This window comes from Leucoraja erinacea, chromosome 2 (assembly GCF_028641065.1).
Source record: "Leucoraja erinacea ecotype New England chromosome 2, Leri_hhj_1, whole genome shotgun sequence".
NCBI lineage: Eukaryota > Metazoa > Chordata > Chondrichthyes > Rajiformes > Rajidae > Leucoraja > Leucoraja erinaceus.
The window spans coordinates 61,079,891-61,094,858 of record NC_073378.1 but is presented as its reverse complement, the minus strand read 5'-3'; the positions used below and the strand labels follow the sequence as shown (position 1 = coordinate 61,094,858).

General features: G+C 41.1%; 1 protein-coding gene across 2 annotated transcripts in view; it reads left to right on the top strand.

Annotated features, from left to right (window-relative positions):
- Positions 1 to 14,968, top strand: part of LOC129710522 (ATP-binding cassette sub-family A member 13-like) — a 231,706-nt gene that overhangs the window by 199,344 nt on the left and 17,394 nt on the right. For both annotated transcript variants that reach the window (XM_055657542.1, XM_055657554.1), the window contains exons 54-58: positions 1,151 to 1,307; positions 1,957 to 2,210; positions 4,919 to 5,111; positions 5,548 to 5,657; positions 8,549 to 8,699. In XM_055657542.1, coding sequence (XP_055513517.1) covers positions 1,151 to 1,307; positions 1,957 to 2,210; positions 4,919 to 5,111; positions 5,548 to 5,657; positions 8,549 to 8,699 — 865 coding nt within the window. The remainder of the gene's footprint in view (positions 1 to 1,150; positions 1,308 to 1,956; positions 2,211 to 4,918; positions 5,112 to 5,547; positions 5,658 to 8,548; positions 8,700 to 14,968) is intronic.

Here is a 14,968-nt window from a genome sequence, read left to right as displayed (position 1 = left end):
ACTTGAAAGGACATGGCTGACTCATCATCATTTATATCCTGGATCTTTCTCCTCTACAGTTCTCTTGGTGTACCTTCATCAGAAAGACTGCACCATTTAACAAAGGTAGTTTCCCTTCACCTTGTCAAGGGTGGTTAGAGGTGGCCAATAAATGCTGGGTTTACCAATGACTCCCAGAACCTGATGATAAATAAAGGAAAACACACACACAGATTACTGACAGGAACCTGCAGATGGCAGTGTTTCCATGTTCATACTAACCTTGAGCTTCTTCATGGCTAAAATCAAAGCATGCGAGTTCCTGTCAAATACATGATTTTCACTGGCTAAATTCCCCTGCAAACTTGGAGCCGCTCCTGGGATCATATATACACTACTTTGGGTTTCTTGTTCAGAACGTAATCACACTCCCTATCTGAATTACCTTTGCTCCCTCCACACTTAGTTCATGAAAAGAGACTTTTCTCATATTTATCAGAAACTTTGAAAGCAGAAACCCAGAAAAAGAAGGAATTAATGGCACTGAGGTGGTGCTCCACAGTATCTCCAGGGTTTGGAGAGATATGGTTGTTTCAAGTTTTAGGTTTAGTTTTTAGTTTATAGATACAGCACAGAAACAGATCCTTCGGCCCACCGAGTCTGCACCGATCAGCGATCCCAGCACATTAACTCCCTATCCTAGGGACAATTTACTTACAACTCTACTGCTGTGCCACTGTTCTGTCCACAAATGTCCGTGAGATTTTTCTAGAGAGCAGATTGGTAAACATCAGCCCAACATAAAATTTCTCAATCAAGTTTACCAATCTTGTCAATGGGAACAACAGTGGAAATTTTAGGGTGGACAAAACCCATGTTGAAATTCATCGCCCTTTAAATTTGTAACTTATTCAGAATCTTAGGAATTTAGAAAGAGTAAGTTAAAGCGGCGATAGGTTTAACTTGACATCATGTTTGGCATGAGCATTGTGGGTTGAAGGGCCTGATCCTGTGCTGCACTGTTCTATGTGATATCTAAAGAATTTCAAATAGTGGTAAATTATAACTGATCTTTTAATCATAATTTTTATTAATATTCAGTCGTGAGGGAATGCATTCGTTTTGGTTTTGCTGCTTGCTCATCTGTTTTATTTCTATGACTGTCTTTCAGATTTGCAACACTACCCTGGATGTACCTCCTTTCAAGGTTCTTCACCAGTTCAGATACTGCTTTTATAACTTACACTGCAATTAATTTAGTGCTGGGACTTTGCACAATTCTTGCAACCTATCTTCCTCGCTTTCTGGGACTTCTATCCAACAACAAGGTATGTAAAAGAACAGAATAATCTACAACTATATTATTAGAAAAATTGTGATAGACCAATTGGAATTCTGACAATGTCCATGAAGAATCAAAGTGCATAATAACTAGTTGTGTTCAAATTAGTTCCAAATAGTTCCATTCATATCATAATGCCTTGAATCTAATACATAATGTTGATTTTTTTTCTTTGTAAAGTTTTTACCTGTTCTTATAAAGAATGAATAAGGAAAATGCTGGTGCATAAGATTTATCGTTTTGAAACTTAAACCCCAAAAATTGGATTATTAAACAATGATATTAATTCCCTTTACCTCATCAGTGATGATCAACGTAACCCATTTGACTACATTATTTTGGAATACTGACCTTTTTTGTTACTACTACATTTTTTAAGGCAGCCAAGCATAGAATGCAGATTGCAATTTTGAAAATAGGGAGAAATATGTTGCAATGGTATCATTGTGTTTTAGTCAGGGTAAAGAGATTAAGTGAAAACAAGCAATTAATACAAAGAGGATTGATGTGGAAAAAGTGTTAGAGAGGTCAATATAATATAGGTGGTAGGTTAATTAATAAATATATGGTCAAAATATTGGAATTATCTCTGGAATTATTATTCCATGTGTTATGTTTTATTTTTCCTCCTGCAGAATTTACTGGAAATTTACAATGTACTTCGCTGGGCATTCATCATCTTCCCACAGTTCTGCCTGTCCTTTGGGTTGGTAGAACTATCCTACAATCAGCTGCAATTTGATATCACCATGGAATTTGGGATAGACTCGTACATGAGTCCATTTAAGATGGAATACCTTGGCTGGGTCTTTGTTGCAATAACACTGGAGGGATGCTTTTTTATTATAATTCGACTCCTGTTCCAAGGACAATTATTACACAAACTCAGGTATGATAGTCCATTTAGCCCTTCTATAATTTTGTAAAGGGTAGGGTAAATTCAAAATGACCGATGCAGGTTTGTATCAAAGATAAACACAAAGCACTGGAGTAACTCAGTGGGTTAGGCAGCATCTCTGGAGAAAATGGATACGTGACATTTCTGAACAAATTAATTCAGACTGAGAAGGGTCCTGACCCAAAACGTCACCTATCCATTTCCCCCAGAGATGCTACCTGACCCGACGTGTTACTCAAACATTTTGTGTCTATCTTTAGTTAAAATAAGAGATCTGTGTGTATGAATAGAGAATAATGTGTATGAACACAGAACTAAATAAGGCGTTCATCCTGTTTGCTTTGATTTATTGGTTTTAGATTCTTAAAAATATACCAGCATATTTATCTGGTATGAAATATCCACTACTTTTTTTCTACACCCTTTTCACTGGTACGAGCAACTGGAGAATTATTGGGAAAGAAATTTGGACGAATCTGTTTCAAGGCTCAGGATAGTTCATCTGTCATATCATGTAGGTGTAATATCATGTAGGAGGCTGGTATTGCTACTCAACCGACTCCAACTGGTCCAGAACGCAGCCGCCCAACTCATCACCCACACCAAATCCTGGCATCACATCACTCCAGTCCTCAAACAACTTCACTGGCTTCCCATCTCCCACCGGATCAACTACAAAATCCTGGTCCTCACCTACAAAGCCCTCCACCATCTGGCCCCCCCATATCTCACTGACCTCCTCTCCCCCTACCAACCCTCACGGTCCCTCAGATCCACATCAGCCGGCCTCCTCTCCATCCACAAGTCCAACCTCCGCAGTTTTGGGGACAGAGCCTTCTCCAGGGCAGCTCTCAGGCTCTGGAACGCCCTCCCCCAACTGATCCACAATTCCGTGTCCCTCACCATCTTCCAGTTCCGCCTCAAGAACCATCTCTTCACCTCTGCCTATCCTTAGCCCCAATTCCCCCTCCCTTTTCATCTGTGCATTAATTGCCTCATATTGTGTTTTGTATTGAATTCTGTCTTTACTTTGTGTACTGGTCATGTCTCTACTATTTATTTCATTCCCCTTGCATGTTTTTCCTCTACCTGCTAAATTTTTGTAAGGTGTCCTTGAGACTCTTGAAAGGCGCCCATAAATAAAATGTATTATTATTATTATTATTATTACTACTCCAGGAAGTATATGATGGTCATCATATTTGGGGACTTGAATAATGGTCTTTCTTGAAGTAATTTCAAGGCACTGTAGCATTTTGAAGGGAAGGCAGTAGACAACCAATAAATTAATTTGCCAGTTCTTAAAAGAAGATCTTGTTCATAATAACATAATCTAATAGCATTGGCAGCTTTACTGAGAGTTTAAACTCCTTTGAGTCCTGGGATGTCAGAACTTTGAGTCCTGGGATGTCAGGACTGTCTTATGAAGAAAGACTGGATAGACTTGGTTTATACTCTCTAGAATTTAGGAGATTGAGAGGGGATCTTATAGAAACTTACAAAATTCTTAAGGGGTTGGACAGGCTAGATGCAGGAAGATTGCTCCCGATGTTGGGGAAGTCCAGGACAAGGGGTCACAGCTTAAGGATAAGGGGGAAATCCTTTAAAACCGAGATGAGAAGAACTTTTTTCACACAAAGAGTGGTGAATCTCTGGAACTCTCTGCCGCAGAGGGTAGTCAAGGCCAGTTCATTGGCTATACTTAAGAGGGAGTTAGATGTGGCCCTTGTGGCTAAGGGGATCAGAGGGTATGGAGAGAAGGCAGGTACGGGATACTGAGTTGGATGATCAGCCATGATCATATTGAATGGCGGTGCAGGCTCGAAGGGCCGAATGGCCTACTCCTGCACCTAATTTCTATGTTTCTATGTTTTCTATTCCTTATTTTTTCAGTCCTTAATGGGTGCATGCATTAAAGTGTGGATTGATGCTTCCAGTACATTGCTGTATTCCTTGCACTCATTCCATGCAGAGTATTGGATATATAACGATGCAGCATTGAATCCCTGGGAGAGACCTTGCAGTGCTTTCTACTTCACACTAGTTAGCCCATAACAATCGGCTGAATCAGACTGCCTTGACAGTAGCTGAAATCGTCCCAGTTGCAACTGTGGTCTCCAGTACAAAGCTGCTTAAAAACAGCCACCATGTGGTTTCAGTCAAGTGTTAGCTCCTTCTATTTCTAGGGCTCCTGCAATAGGATACATTTGCACAGAGGTCTGGCAGTAAAGGATTATGCCTGCATCATTTCAGTTAACTATTAAGGGAAGGCAACATTTCTTAAATTCACATTGCAAAACCTTATGATGAACTACTCATCAATAATGTACTGCCTTTCATCTTTCATTTGGTGGCACTGATTGGCCTACAACATTTTTTTTTCCCCTTACATATCCACGTCTTTGTCCTGTATGACTTGGAACTCTGAGTGGCATTGTTATAGAGCAGGCAACAAACTATTAAAAATTTGTAAATTTCCTCAGGGTTCAAGATTGCTCTAGATACTGAATGCTTGCATTAAGAGGCCCAATATATGGACAGCTACAGAATTCAGTCCAAAATAACAGCTTTTAGTTTGGCCTATTGCAATATTGAATCACTTGCCCCATTCCTTTCCAAGTAACGGTGTTGTTACTCTGAATCTTTAATGGTACTTCAAATAAAGACAAAAGTTATACATCCAATTTTATCTTGTCTAGATGCAATAATTCTCTGGATGCTGAAAATACCACTCACGATGATGAAGATGTGAAACGGGAATGTCAACGGCTTCAGAATGGAGAAGCAAACAATGACATTATACAGATTCACAACCTAAAGAAAAGTTACCGTTTTCTAAACAAAAATGTTAGAGCTGTAAGAGGAATCAGCATGGGAGTTCCGATAGGAGAGGTATGTGTAAATGTTGTTTTTCAAAGCTTCATGTTCCAGTAACATTGTCTCCAACCTTTATCTGGCTACTAAATATAACATTTAAATGCTCTTGTTTCTTTATTGTTTAATTGTTTTTGGAACCTCTGCTAGATCGAATTTGTACCATGGTACTTGAATGTATAGTATAACGTTAGCCATGATTCATGATATGCTATTCAGTTTGGAAAAATCCAACAACCCCCACAATTAAAATGTGGATTATGGAAATGTCTGAGACCTTACACTTGGAAAAAATTAGACTTGTCTTAATTGACAATTCAGAACTATTTGCTAGAATATGGTCTATATATTGTTGAATTCATTCAGGGTGCATTTGACTTTGAAAGATGAAATATGTATTTGTTTTTGTTTCTGAACATACCTCATTAAATTTCACAATTTATTTCCGTATTAGTGCTTTGGTCTCCTGGGAGTGAATGGAGCTGGGAAAACGACAACATTTAAGATGCTGACAGGAGATGTAGGACCGTCTTCAGGACATGCAACTATTAGAACTACCACAGGGTAATTATGTGACCAAAACTTCAGGCCTTAAAGTTAGATGACAATTGACTATTAATTTCCTGATCCATTGCTGCTGTTTGAGGTCCATATAACACACTGGCAATTAATGTTGTGATTATTGATAAGAAGCAACAGCCAGCAGTGCTGCTGTTTTCACATTTCCAAGCAAACGCCACAATGTTTCATTTTGTATCTTTTTGTTTAGGTTGTCACTATTTCTGCAGGTTTCCATTCTTCCTTCATTTGCCATAATTTTGTCATAATTTAACATGCCACCTTTTGGCACAATAAATTAGCACATTGTTGCTGGACCTCTCCGATGAAAAGGTCCTTTTGGTCAACATTAAACGTCCTAAAGAAAATAGGATTTGATAAAACTCAATTCTTATTGAGCCCAAGTCATATGCAGTTCCAATACAAGACAATTTATTTGTCGTTTGGACCCCGTTGATGCAGTTAAGAGTTTTACAACTATTTACCCATCTTACTTGGATATTAGGATGGCCTACTCATCTAGATTTAAAGTTTAAGATACAATTACTGGTGCAGAACAGATGAGGCTGTAAAGTGTAACAAGCTGCTGAAGCCATACACAAAATGAAGTTCAGGATATGGAATTTTGCCTGGACAAGCCGAGCAGTGATAAATCTGATCACCTCCCTATTATTATTGCTCAGGAATGCAGACACTTTGACAATAATGTTTCTACAGTGAATAAGATATGTCAGTCAGTTTAAATAACAAAGCTGTGGATACACCTTCTAGAAGGGCAAACAAGTAGAGTAACATTATCCATGCCGGGTGAGCTTTGCCATCAAGAATGCACTAGTCTGACATCTCAGCAACTCTCCAGACAGAACTAGTGATTGTCAAGATCCTTCAGTTCATCCTAACATGGAATCAATAGACAGTCATTATCAGCTTAAACGGCACCCCCAGAAAGTTTAGATGAGGTCCAAGAGGAAATTTACTTCACTTGAAAAGTTGTTGATCACTTCACATTTCTCAGGAGCCACCTCTCAGTGAATGTAGTCATCAGTGATGAAATTCAACACCACCTTCAATGCACTATTCCATCCTTTGGTCAATTGATGAAAAGGTTGTTTGATAATCAAGACCATAGAAAAGACACAACATTCATGGTCTACTGGACAGCAGTGATCCCTACCCTCCTATATGCTTTAAGACCTTGACACTGACAAGCTCAAGACACTTTAACAAACCACAAATGCTATCTCCACAAAATGGATCCTGACTACGGGTGCTGTCTGTATGGATTTTTTACGTTCTCCTTGTGATCGCGTGGATTTTCTCTGGTTGCTCCAGTTTCATCCCACATTCCAAAGACATACAGGATTGTAGGTTAATTGGCTTTGGTAAAATTGTAAATTGTCCCTTGTGTGTAGGATAGTGCTAGTGTATGGGTATCGTTGATCGGCACAGACTCGGTGGGCCGAAGGGCCTGTTTCTGCATTGTATCTTTAAAGTCTAAAGTCTAAAATTCTCCAAATGTATTGGAAGGATAAGTGAATGAAGGTCAGCTTTCTCTCCCAGAACAACTCTCAGTCATCAGCGTGAAGCCAACTGTCATTTACTTGCAGTATATCAGGCCCCTGAAACAGATGCACTGTTCCGTTATGGGAGGAGGTTACAATGCAGAAAAGGAAAAAAATTCACGCATGGTCCCAAAGCATCCATGGAAGAAGTGCGACATTCCCACTAACCAGGAAACATCTCGCCTGTAGTTGCTGGAATAGGGGAAGGAGCATATGGGATGGTATTGAGAATCTTGCAGGCATGCATAGGGAGCACACTGAGGAAGGAGTGTATCACCTCTCAATCTCTCCACTATCTACCCCATCAGCCACCTTCTGTCCCATTGTGAAATAACTTGTACTCCATATTTACACAGAACAACACAGCGCAGGAATAGGCCCTTCAGTCCATAATGTCTGTTGCGAATATAATGTCAAGTTAAACTAATCTCTCTGCATGCGCTTGATCCACATCCTTCCATTGTCTGCATACTCATGTGCATAAAAGTCTCAAATTCCCCAAGCATATCCGCCTTCACCATCTTCCCTGGCAGCACATTCCAGGCACCCACCAACTAAAAAAAAAACTTGCCCTGTACATCTCTCTTAAACTTTAGATAGACATAAAAAGCTGGAGTAATTCAGCAGGAAAGGCAGCATCTCTGGAGAGAAGGAATGGATGATGTTTCGGGTCGAGACTCTTCTTCAGTCTTTGACCTTCTCAAATTAAAGGTATCCCCTCTAGTCTTTGGCATTTCCATCATGGGAGAAAGATACTTATTATATTTGCCTCATTAATCACCTCAGAATCTACAAAACCAGAGTGGAAGCAAATCATCTATGAACTCAAGGTACTGCTTAAGGAAGAGAAGTAAAAGAGGCCAACCTAATGGCTCATCTGTTATTAGTTTATATGGAATATTGACACCTGGAACTTGGATGTGCATTTATTTTCGCCAGTTTTAAAATTTATTTTGACAAAGACTGCTCCAATATAGTTGTCAATCTTGTTCGAAACCTAACAAGATCTAACTAAAATCTTACCAGGCATGCTAAGAGTGGCATTGGCAGCTGGGCTGAATTCTCGTTGCCTTTCATAACAATTAATAAACTAAAAAAAGCATTCCTATTAGGGAAATTTCTAGGTGGAAGTTAATTTGCTGTTGTTAGGTTATTACTAGATTTCCCAGTTTCTTCATTGCATAATATACCTTAATTTGCAAGAATTTTTTCTTTGGCTTTTAACACATGATAAGGAACCTTCCATCCGTTGAACTCCTCTGTCTGCATTCTTCTCTGTTAACTTCATTTTCTTTCTAATTTTTTGTTATGGCATGTTCATCTCTTATAAACTAGATCTGAACAAGATATTCTGGGTAGCAGTATTGATGGGACTATGATTGGCTACTGTCCCCAGTATGATGCATTGGACGGTCTCTTGACTGGCCGGGAGCACCTGTACTATTATGCTAGAATCCGTGGCATTCCAGAAAAGATGATCAACAAAGTAAGTCACAATATATACCTTTATGTTCATAAAATGGTTCCCCACTTAGCCCATTGTACACGTTTTTGTGCTGCCTATTTTAATATCACTTCTTGCTTTTCCAGGGGTATGAATGGACAATGTTAATCCCTTCAAAATGAAACCGTGAAAGTGCCAGAAATTAGCATATACAATCTCCCAAATTAAAACATAAAATGCTATAAGTTTCTCCAGCCATAGGCGAGGTCCCGGCAGACTGGAGAGTGGCAATTGGTATTCTTTTAATTAAAATAGGAAGTAAGGAAAATCTAGGGAACTATAGGCCAGTGAACTTCACGTCACCCCGCAAAAAAACGTGGTCAAATTAATACGATTTGAACTCCTGTGTACAAAGCCATGCTGACTGTTCCTAATTAACCCATTCTCTTCCAAATGGAAGTAAATCGATTCCAAATAATCCTCTCCAATAGTACAGAAGCTATTGCTGAGGATTCTTCGTAATAAAATTTACAAAAATTTGGAAAGGAATGCGTTAATTTTGAAACGGTCAGCATGGCTTTATATGTAGAAGGTCATGTCGTATTAAATTGATCAAATTCTTTGAGGATGTGACAAAGGTGATCGAGGGTAGAGTGGTGGATGTTGTCCACATAGATATTAGTAAGGCATTTGATAAAGTCCTCCATGATAGGCTGATCTAGCAGATTAAGATGCATGGAATTAACAGTGACCTGGTAGTGTGGATCCATATCTGGCTTTATGATAGGAGACAGAGGGTTGGGGTGGAAGGATAATATTGAGGCTGAAGGTCTGTGAGCAATGGAGTCCACAGGGTTTTATGCTGGGACTTCTTTTGTTTGTGATATATATAAATGTCTTGGACATAAATGTAGATGGGTTGGTTTGTAAGATGACACCAAGATTGCTGGAGTCACCGACGGTGAGGAAGGCTGTCGAAGTATACATCGAGATACAGACCCAACTACATCTATATTCAGCTACAGAGATGGATGGAGAAACGGTATTTGTACTTTAATTCGGGCAAGTGTTGCAATTTGGGAGATCAAATGTAAGGAAAAATATACAATTAATGGCATACGTTTAATAACAATGATGTACAGTGGGATCTTGAAAGTGGATAGAGACACAGCTTTCTATAATGTTGTTTAGGTCATAAGACCGTAAGTGATAGGAGCAGAATTAGGACATTCAGCGCATCAATGCTATTCAATCATGGCTGATCTATCTCTCCCTCCTAACCCCATTATCCTGCCTTCTCCCCATAACCCCCGACACCTGTATTAATCAATAATCTATCTATCTCTACCTTAAAATATCCATTGACCTCCACATCCTTTTGTGGTAATGAATTCCACAGATTCATCACCTCTGACCAAAGGAATTCCTCCTCATCTCTTTCCTAAAGGAGCATCCTTTAATTCTGAGGCTCTGATCTCTGTTCCTAGACTCCCCCACTAGGTGGAAATATCCTCGCCACATATCCAAGCCTTTCACTATTCTGAAGAAGGGTCTCGACCCAAAACGTTGCCTATTCCTTCGCTCCATAGATTTTGCCTCACCAGCTGAGTTTCTCCAGCATTTTTGTCTACTTTCACTATTCGGTAAGTTTCAATGAGGTTTCCCCTCATCCTTCTAAACACCAGCGAGTACAGGCCCAATGCTGTCAAATGCCAATCATATGCTAACCCACTCATTCCTTGGATCATTCTTGTAAACCTCCTCCAGACCCTCTCTGGAGTCAGCACATCCTTCCTCAAATAGGGGGCCCAAAATTGCTCACAATACTCCAAATGTGGCCCGACCAGCACCTTATAGAGCCTCAGCATTACATCCCTGTTTTACAACATTACATCCCTAGTCCTCGTGAAATAAATGCTAGTATTGAGTTTGCCTTCCTTACTACCGATTCAACTTGTAAATTAACTTTTTGGGAATCTTGCACCTGCATTCCCAAGTCCCTTTGCACTGATTTCTGGATTCTATCCCCATTTAGAAAATAGTCCTACTACCAAAATCCATGATTCCACGCTTTGCTACATCTGCCACTTCTCTGCCCACTCTCCCAAATAAGTTCTTTTCCAGAATCCCTGCTTTTTCTACACTACCTGCCCCTCCAATTATTTTCATTTCATCTGCAAACTTGGCCACAAAGCCTTCAATTTGCACATCCAAATCATTAATATACAACGTGAAGAGCAGCAGCCCCAGCATCGACCCCTGCAGAATTCCGCTAGTCACTGGCAGCCAACCAGAAAAAGTCCCATTTATTGCCACTCTGTCTTCTGCCATCCAGCCAACCTGCTATCTATGCTAGTATCGTCCCATCGATACCATCTCTCATCTTCCTTAGTTAGGCCACATTTGGAGTATCGCGTGTAGTTCTGGTCACCCCTATACAGGACTTAACTACAAAGAGAGGTTGGACAGATTGTTGGATAGTTTTCCCTGGAACGCCAGAGGTTGAAGAAGTATATAAAATTATGTGAGGCTTAGATAAGGAAGACCGTTGGAACCATTTTCTCAGGATGGAAATATCAAAAACTATAGCACAGCTTTAAAGTGAGAGGGAGAAACTTTGAAGGAGATGCGCGAGGTAAATATTTTATACAATGGGTGGTGGGTGCCTGGAACATGCTGCTGGGGGTGGATATGCATGGATATGCAGTGAATGGAGGCATATGGATTATGCGCAAGAAGATAAGAGTTGGTCTTTGTATCATGTTTGGCACAACATGGGGGCTGGAGGGCCTGTTCCTGTGCAGTAACATTCTAATTTATGTGTACTCATTTCCAAATGAGGATTGTTTGGGGGGTGGTGGTGGGGGGGGGGGGGGGGGGGGGGGGGGGTTAGCGGGGTGTGGAAGAACTTTGGAAGAGAGTTAGAAGAGAGGAGAGGTAAGACAAAGCTTAGAAAGCAATAGGTGGATACAGGTGAAGGGGGTTTGAGATAGGCAGATAGTTAGACAAAAGCCAGAGATGAAAGAACAGAAGTTGTGAGACTTGATTGACAGTTACAAATTTTGAAGCCAGAGAAAGGAATGTAGATGGAAGGGGAGGGAGAGGGAAGAAATAGGGTACAAGACCAGGAGGTGCTTCCCACGTCCACCATTATCAGTCTGAAGAAGGGTTCTGACCTATACATATCACCTATACCTGTTCGCCAGAAACTTAAACCCTTTGTACTAATTGATTCAGATATCGTCCACGTTCTTACCGACATGCTGGGCTAATTTTATCAATGATGTCTGGGAAAGATACAAGTGGGAGGATGAAGTCTGAAATTGTTGTCAGATCAAATGGGTAGTTTTCCACTCCATTTTAGCAGTTCCTTATATTGGTTTCTATGAGGGTCAGAGAAAGGAAGGCATAGTCTGAAGAAGGGACTTGACCTGAAATATAGCCTGTTCGTTTCCCTCCACAGATGTTGCCTGGCCTTTTGAATTCCTTCAGCACTGTTTATTTTCTAAACAAAAAAAAAAAGTTTGTTCTATGTTAATTATATCTCTTGCTGAGTGACCAGGTGGAGAAATGCATTTTAAATGACATGGGATTTCTCACGTTTCAATCGCTTTTAAGAATGACGAACGTTGTAACAGAACACTTGTAAAAAATAATAGGATTGAGGAGAAACAGCGCGGATTTATGAAAAAGAAATCATGTGTGACTAATCTCCAGAGCTCTTTGAGGATGTGACAAGTGTAATTGGATTTTCAGAAGACACACAATAGCTCCCGTGCAGTTGGTTGCTCAGCAAGGTTATTTGGCAGCAAAGGGGGAGGTGAGGGTGACACAGATTGGAAATTAGTCATACAGTCATACAACACGGAAACATACCCCTCGGCCCAACTCATCCTGCTGACCAAGTAGGATCAGCCATCTCAGCCAGTCCCAGTTGCCCATGTTTCGCCCATACTCCTCGAAACCATTCCTATCGTACTCGTCCAAATGTCTTTTAAGTGTTGAATTGTACCCACGACTACTTCCTATGGCAGCTCGTTTCATGTACTAACCACCCTCTGTGTGAAAAAGTTGCCCCTTATCTTCCTATTAAATCTTTCCCTCTCAACTTAAACTTCTGCCCTCTAGTTCTCTATTCCCTACCCTAGGCAAAATATTCTCATTTATTCCCCATATGTTCTTATACGCCTTTATTAAATCACTCCTCACCCCTCAGCCTCCTGCAGTCCAAGTAATAAAGTCTGAGCCTGCCAATCTCTCCCTATAATTCAGGTCCGCAAGAGTTGGCCACATCCTCGGAATTCTTCTATGCACTCTTTCCAGCTTAATGGCTTTTTGATTTTGGATAGATAGCAAAGGGTCAAAATAAATGGATCTTAATTAGGTTAGCAGATTGTAACTGGTGGCATATGAAAGGGATCAGTCATTGTCCCAAATTTTTCCAAAATGTTTTTGATAAGGCCAAATGTCATATTTTCAAATTTGTCGATGACATCATTCTAGGTGGTATTGTGAATGCGGGGGAATTCAAAGATGATTCAACATGATATGGACAAGCTAAGTGAGTGGGGGAGAGCAGGACAAATGGGATACAATGTGAATGATTTAATGATTTACACCTTAGATAGATAGATAGATAAATACTTTATTAATCCCTTTCCCAGGGAAATTCAGAGCTAGCAGCGGTACAATAAAAAAAGAACACACAATGCACAATAAAAATTTAACACAAACATCCACCACAGCATTCATCACTATGGTGGAAGGCACAAAATTTGGCCAGTCCTCCTCCATTTTCCCCCGTGGTCGGGACCACAACCCTCCTCAGCACCGCTGCGGGCGTCCAGATGTTCAGACAAGGTCCTGAATCGGTGCCTCCCCACCGGAGACCGCGGCTTCAAGTTGGTGTAGGCCGCAGGCTGGCGGTCAAAGATTTAAAGTTTCCGCTGTGCCGCAGCAAGAAGCACAGCAGACTGCAGGGCTGGCAGTCGGAGTTCCTCTCCAGGGATCCCCTGCGAGGGACCCAGCTGCGGATGGTAAGTCCCCGCCGCGGTAGAAGTTGGCCGTGGGCCGGCGGTCAGAGCTCTTCTCCTCCAGGGTCCCCAATGAGGGATCCCAGGCTCCGGACGCCACGCCAACTGGAGCTCCGCAGACCTGGCGAGGGCTCGCCTGCTCTGCGACAAAAGCGTCCTCGCTGCGCCGGCTGCTGAAGCCTAGGCGCATCTCCAGGAAAGGCCGCACCAATCCTTGATGTTAGGCCACGGGGAGGCGACATGGAAAAAGGCGCCTCTCCGTGGAGGAGGCGACCAAAGCGGTTTTCCCCTTACCCCCCCCACACCGCCCCCCACACAAGACGCATAGAGAGACATTAAAAACACACATTAAGACACACTTTAAAAAAAAGTAGAAAAACTAACACTACTGGCGGGGCTGCCAGCTCGCAGCGCCCCCACCGACCTTGAGACGCATAATAGGAAAGAGGAGTATTTATTAAATGGCGGGAGATTGGATAGTGCTGAAATACACAGGTATCTAAATATTACAAATGCAGCAAGGAATAATGATAGCCTTATTCACAAGGAATTGGATACTAGAATCATGTGAACCAAGATATAGCAAAACACTTTGTTTGCATGCTATCTAATCAAATTATACTATATATGAATACAATCAAGCCATATACGTTCAACAGGAAGAGACAAATACTAGAGTACAGAATATAGTGTTACAGCATTATAGCGTTACAGAAGTAAAAAATTACAAGGTCCTTCATGAGGTAGGTTGGGAGATATGGACTACACTGAGCTTATGGGTTCAGTAGTCTGATACTGAAATGAAAGAAGCTGTTCATGAATCTGGAGGTGCACATGCAATTCTCCCACCATCTTTTATCATCCATGTCACTCTGCTCCTATCTCCACCTTTATAGGCTCATCTCCAATCCTGGAGCCCCACATTTACCTTTAACCTCCCTCTTCCATCTAGATCTCAATCCCGGCTTTACATTTCAATCCTCCTCTTCTTTCCTTATAGTGTCATAGAGTGATACAGCATGGAAACGCCAGCCAACATGTCCCAGCTACACTACTCCCACCTGCCGAAGTTTGGGCCATATCACTTCAAATCTGTCCACCTGTCTAACTGTTTCTGAAATGTTGGGAATACCCCAGCCTCAATTACCACCTCTGGCAGCTTGTTCCATACACCCGCCATCCTTTGTGTGAAAATAAATGACCCTCAGATTCCTATCAATTCTTTTCCCCTTCACCTTAAACCTATGTCCTCTAATCCTCGATTGACCTACTCAGGAC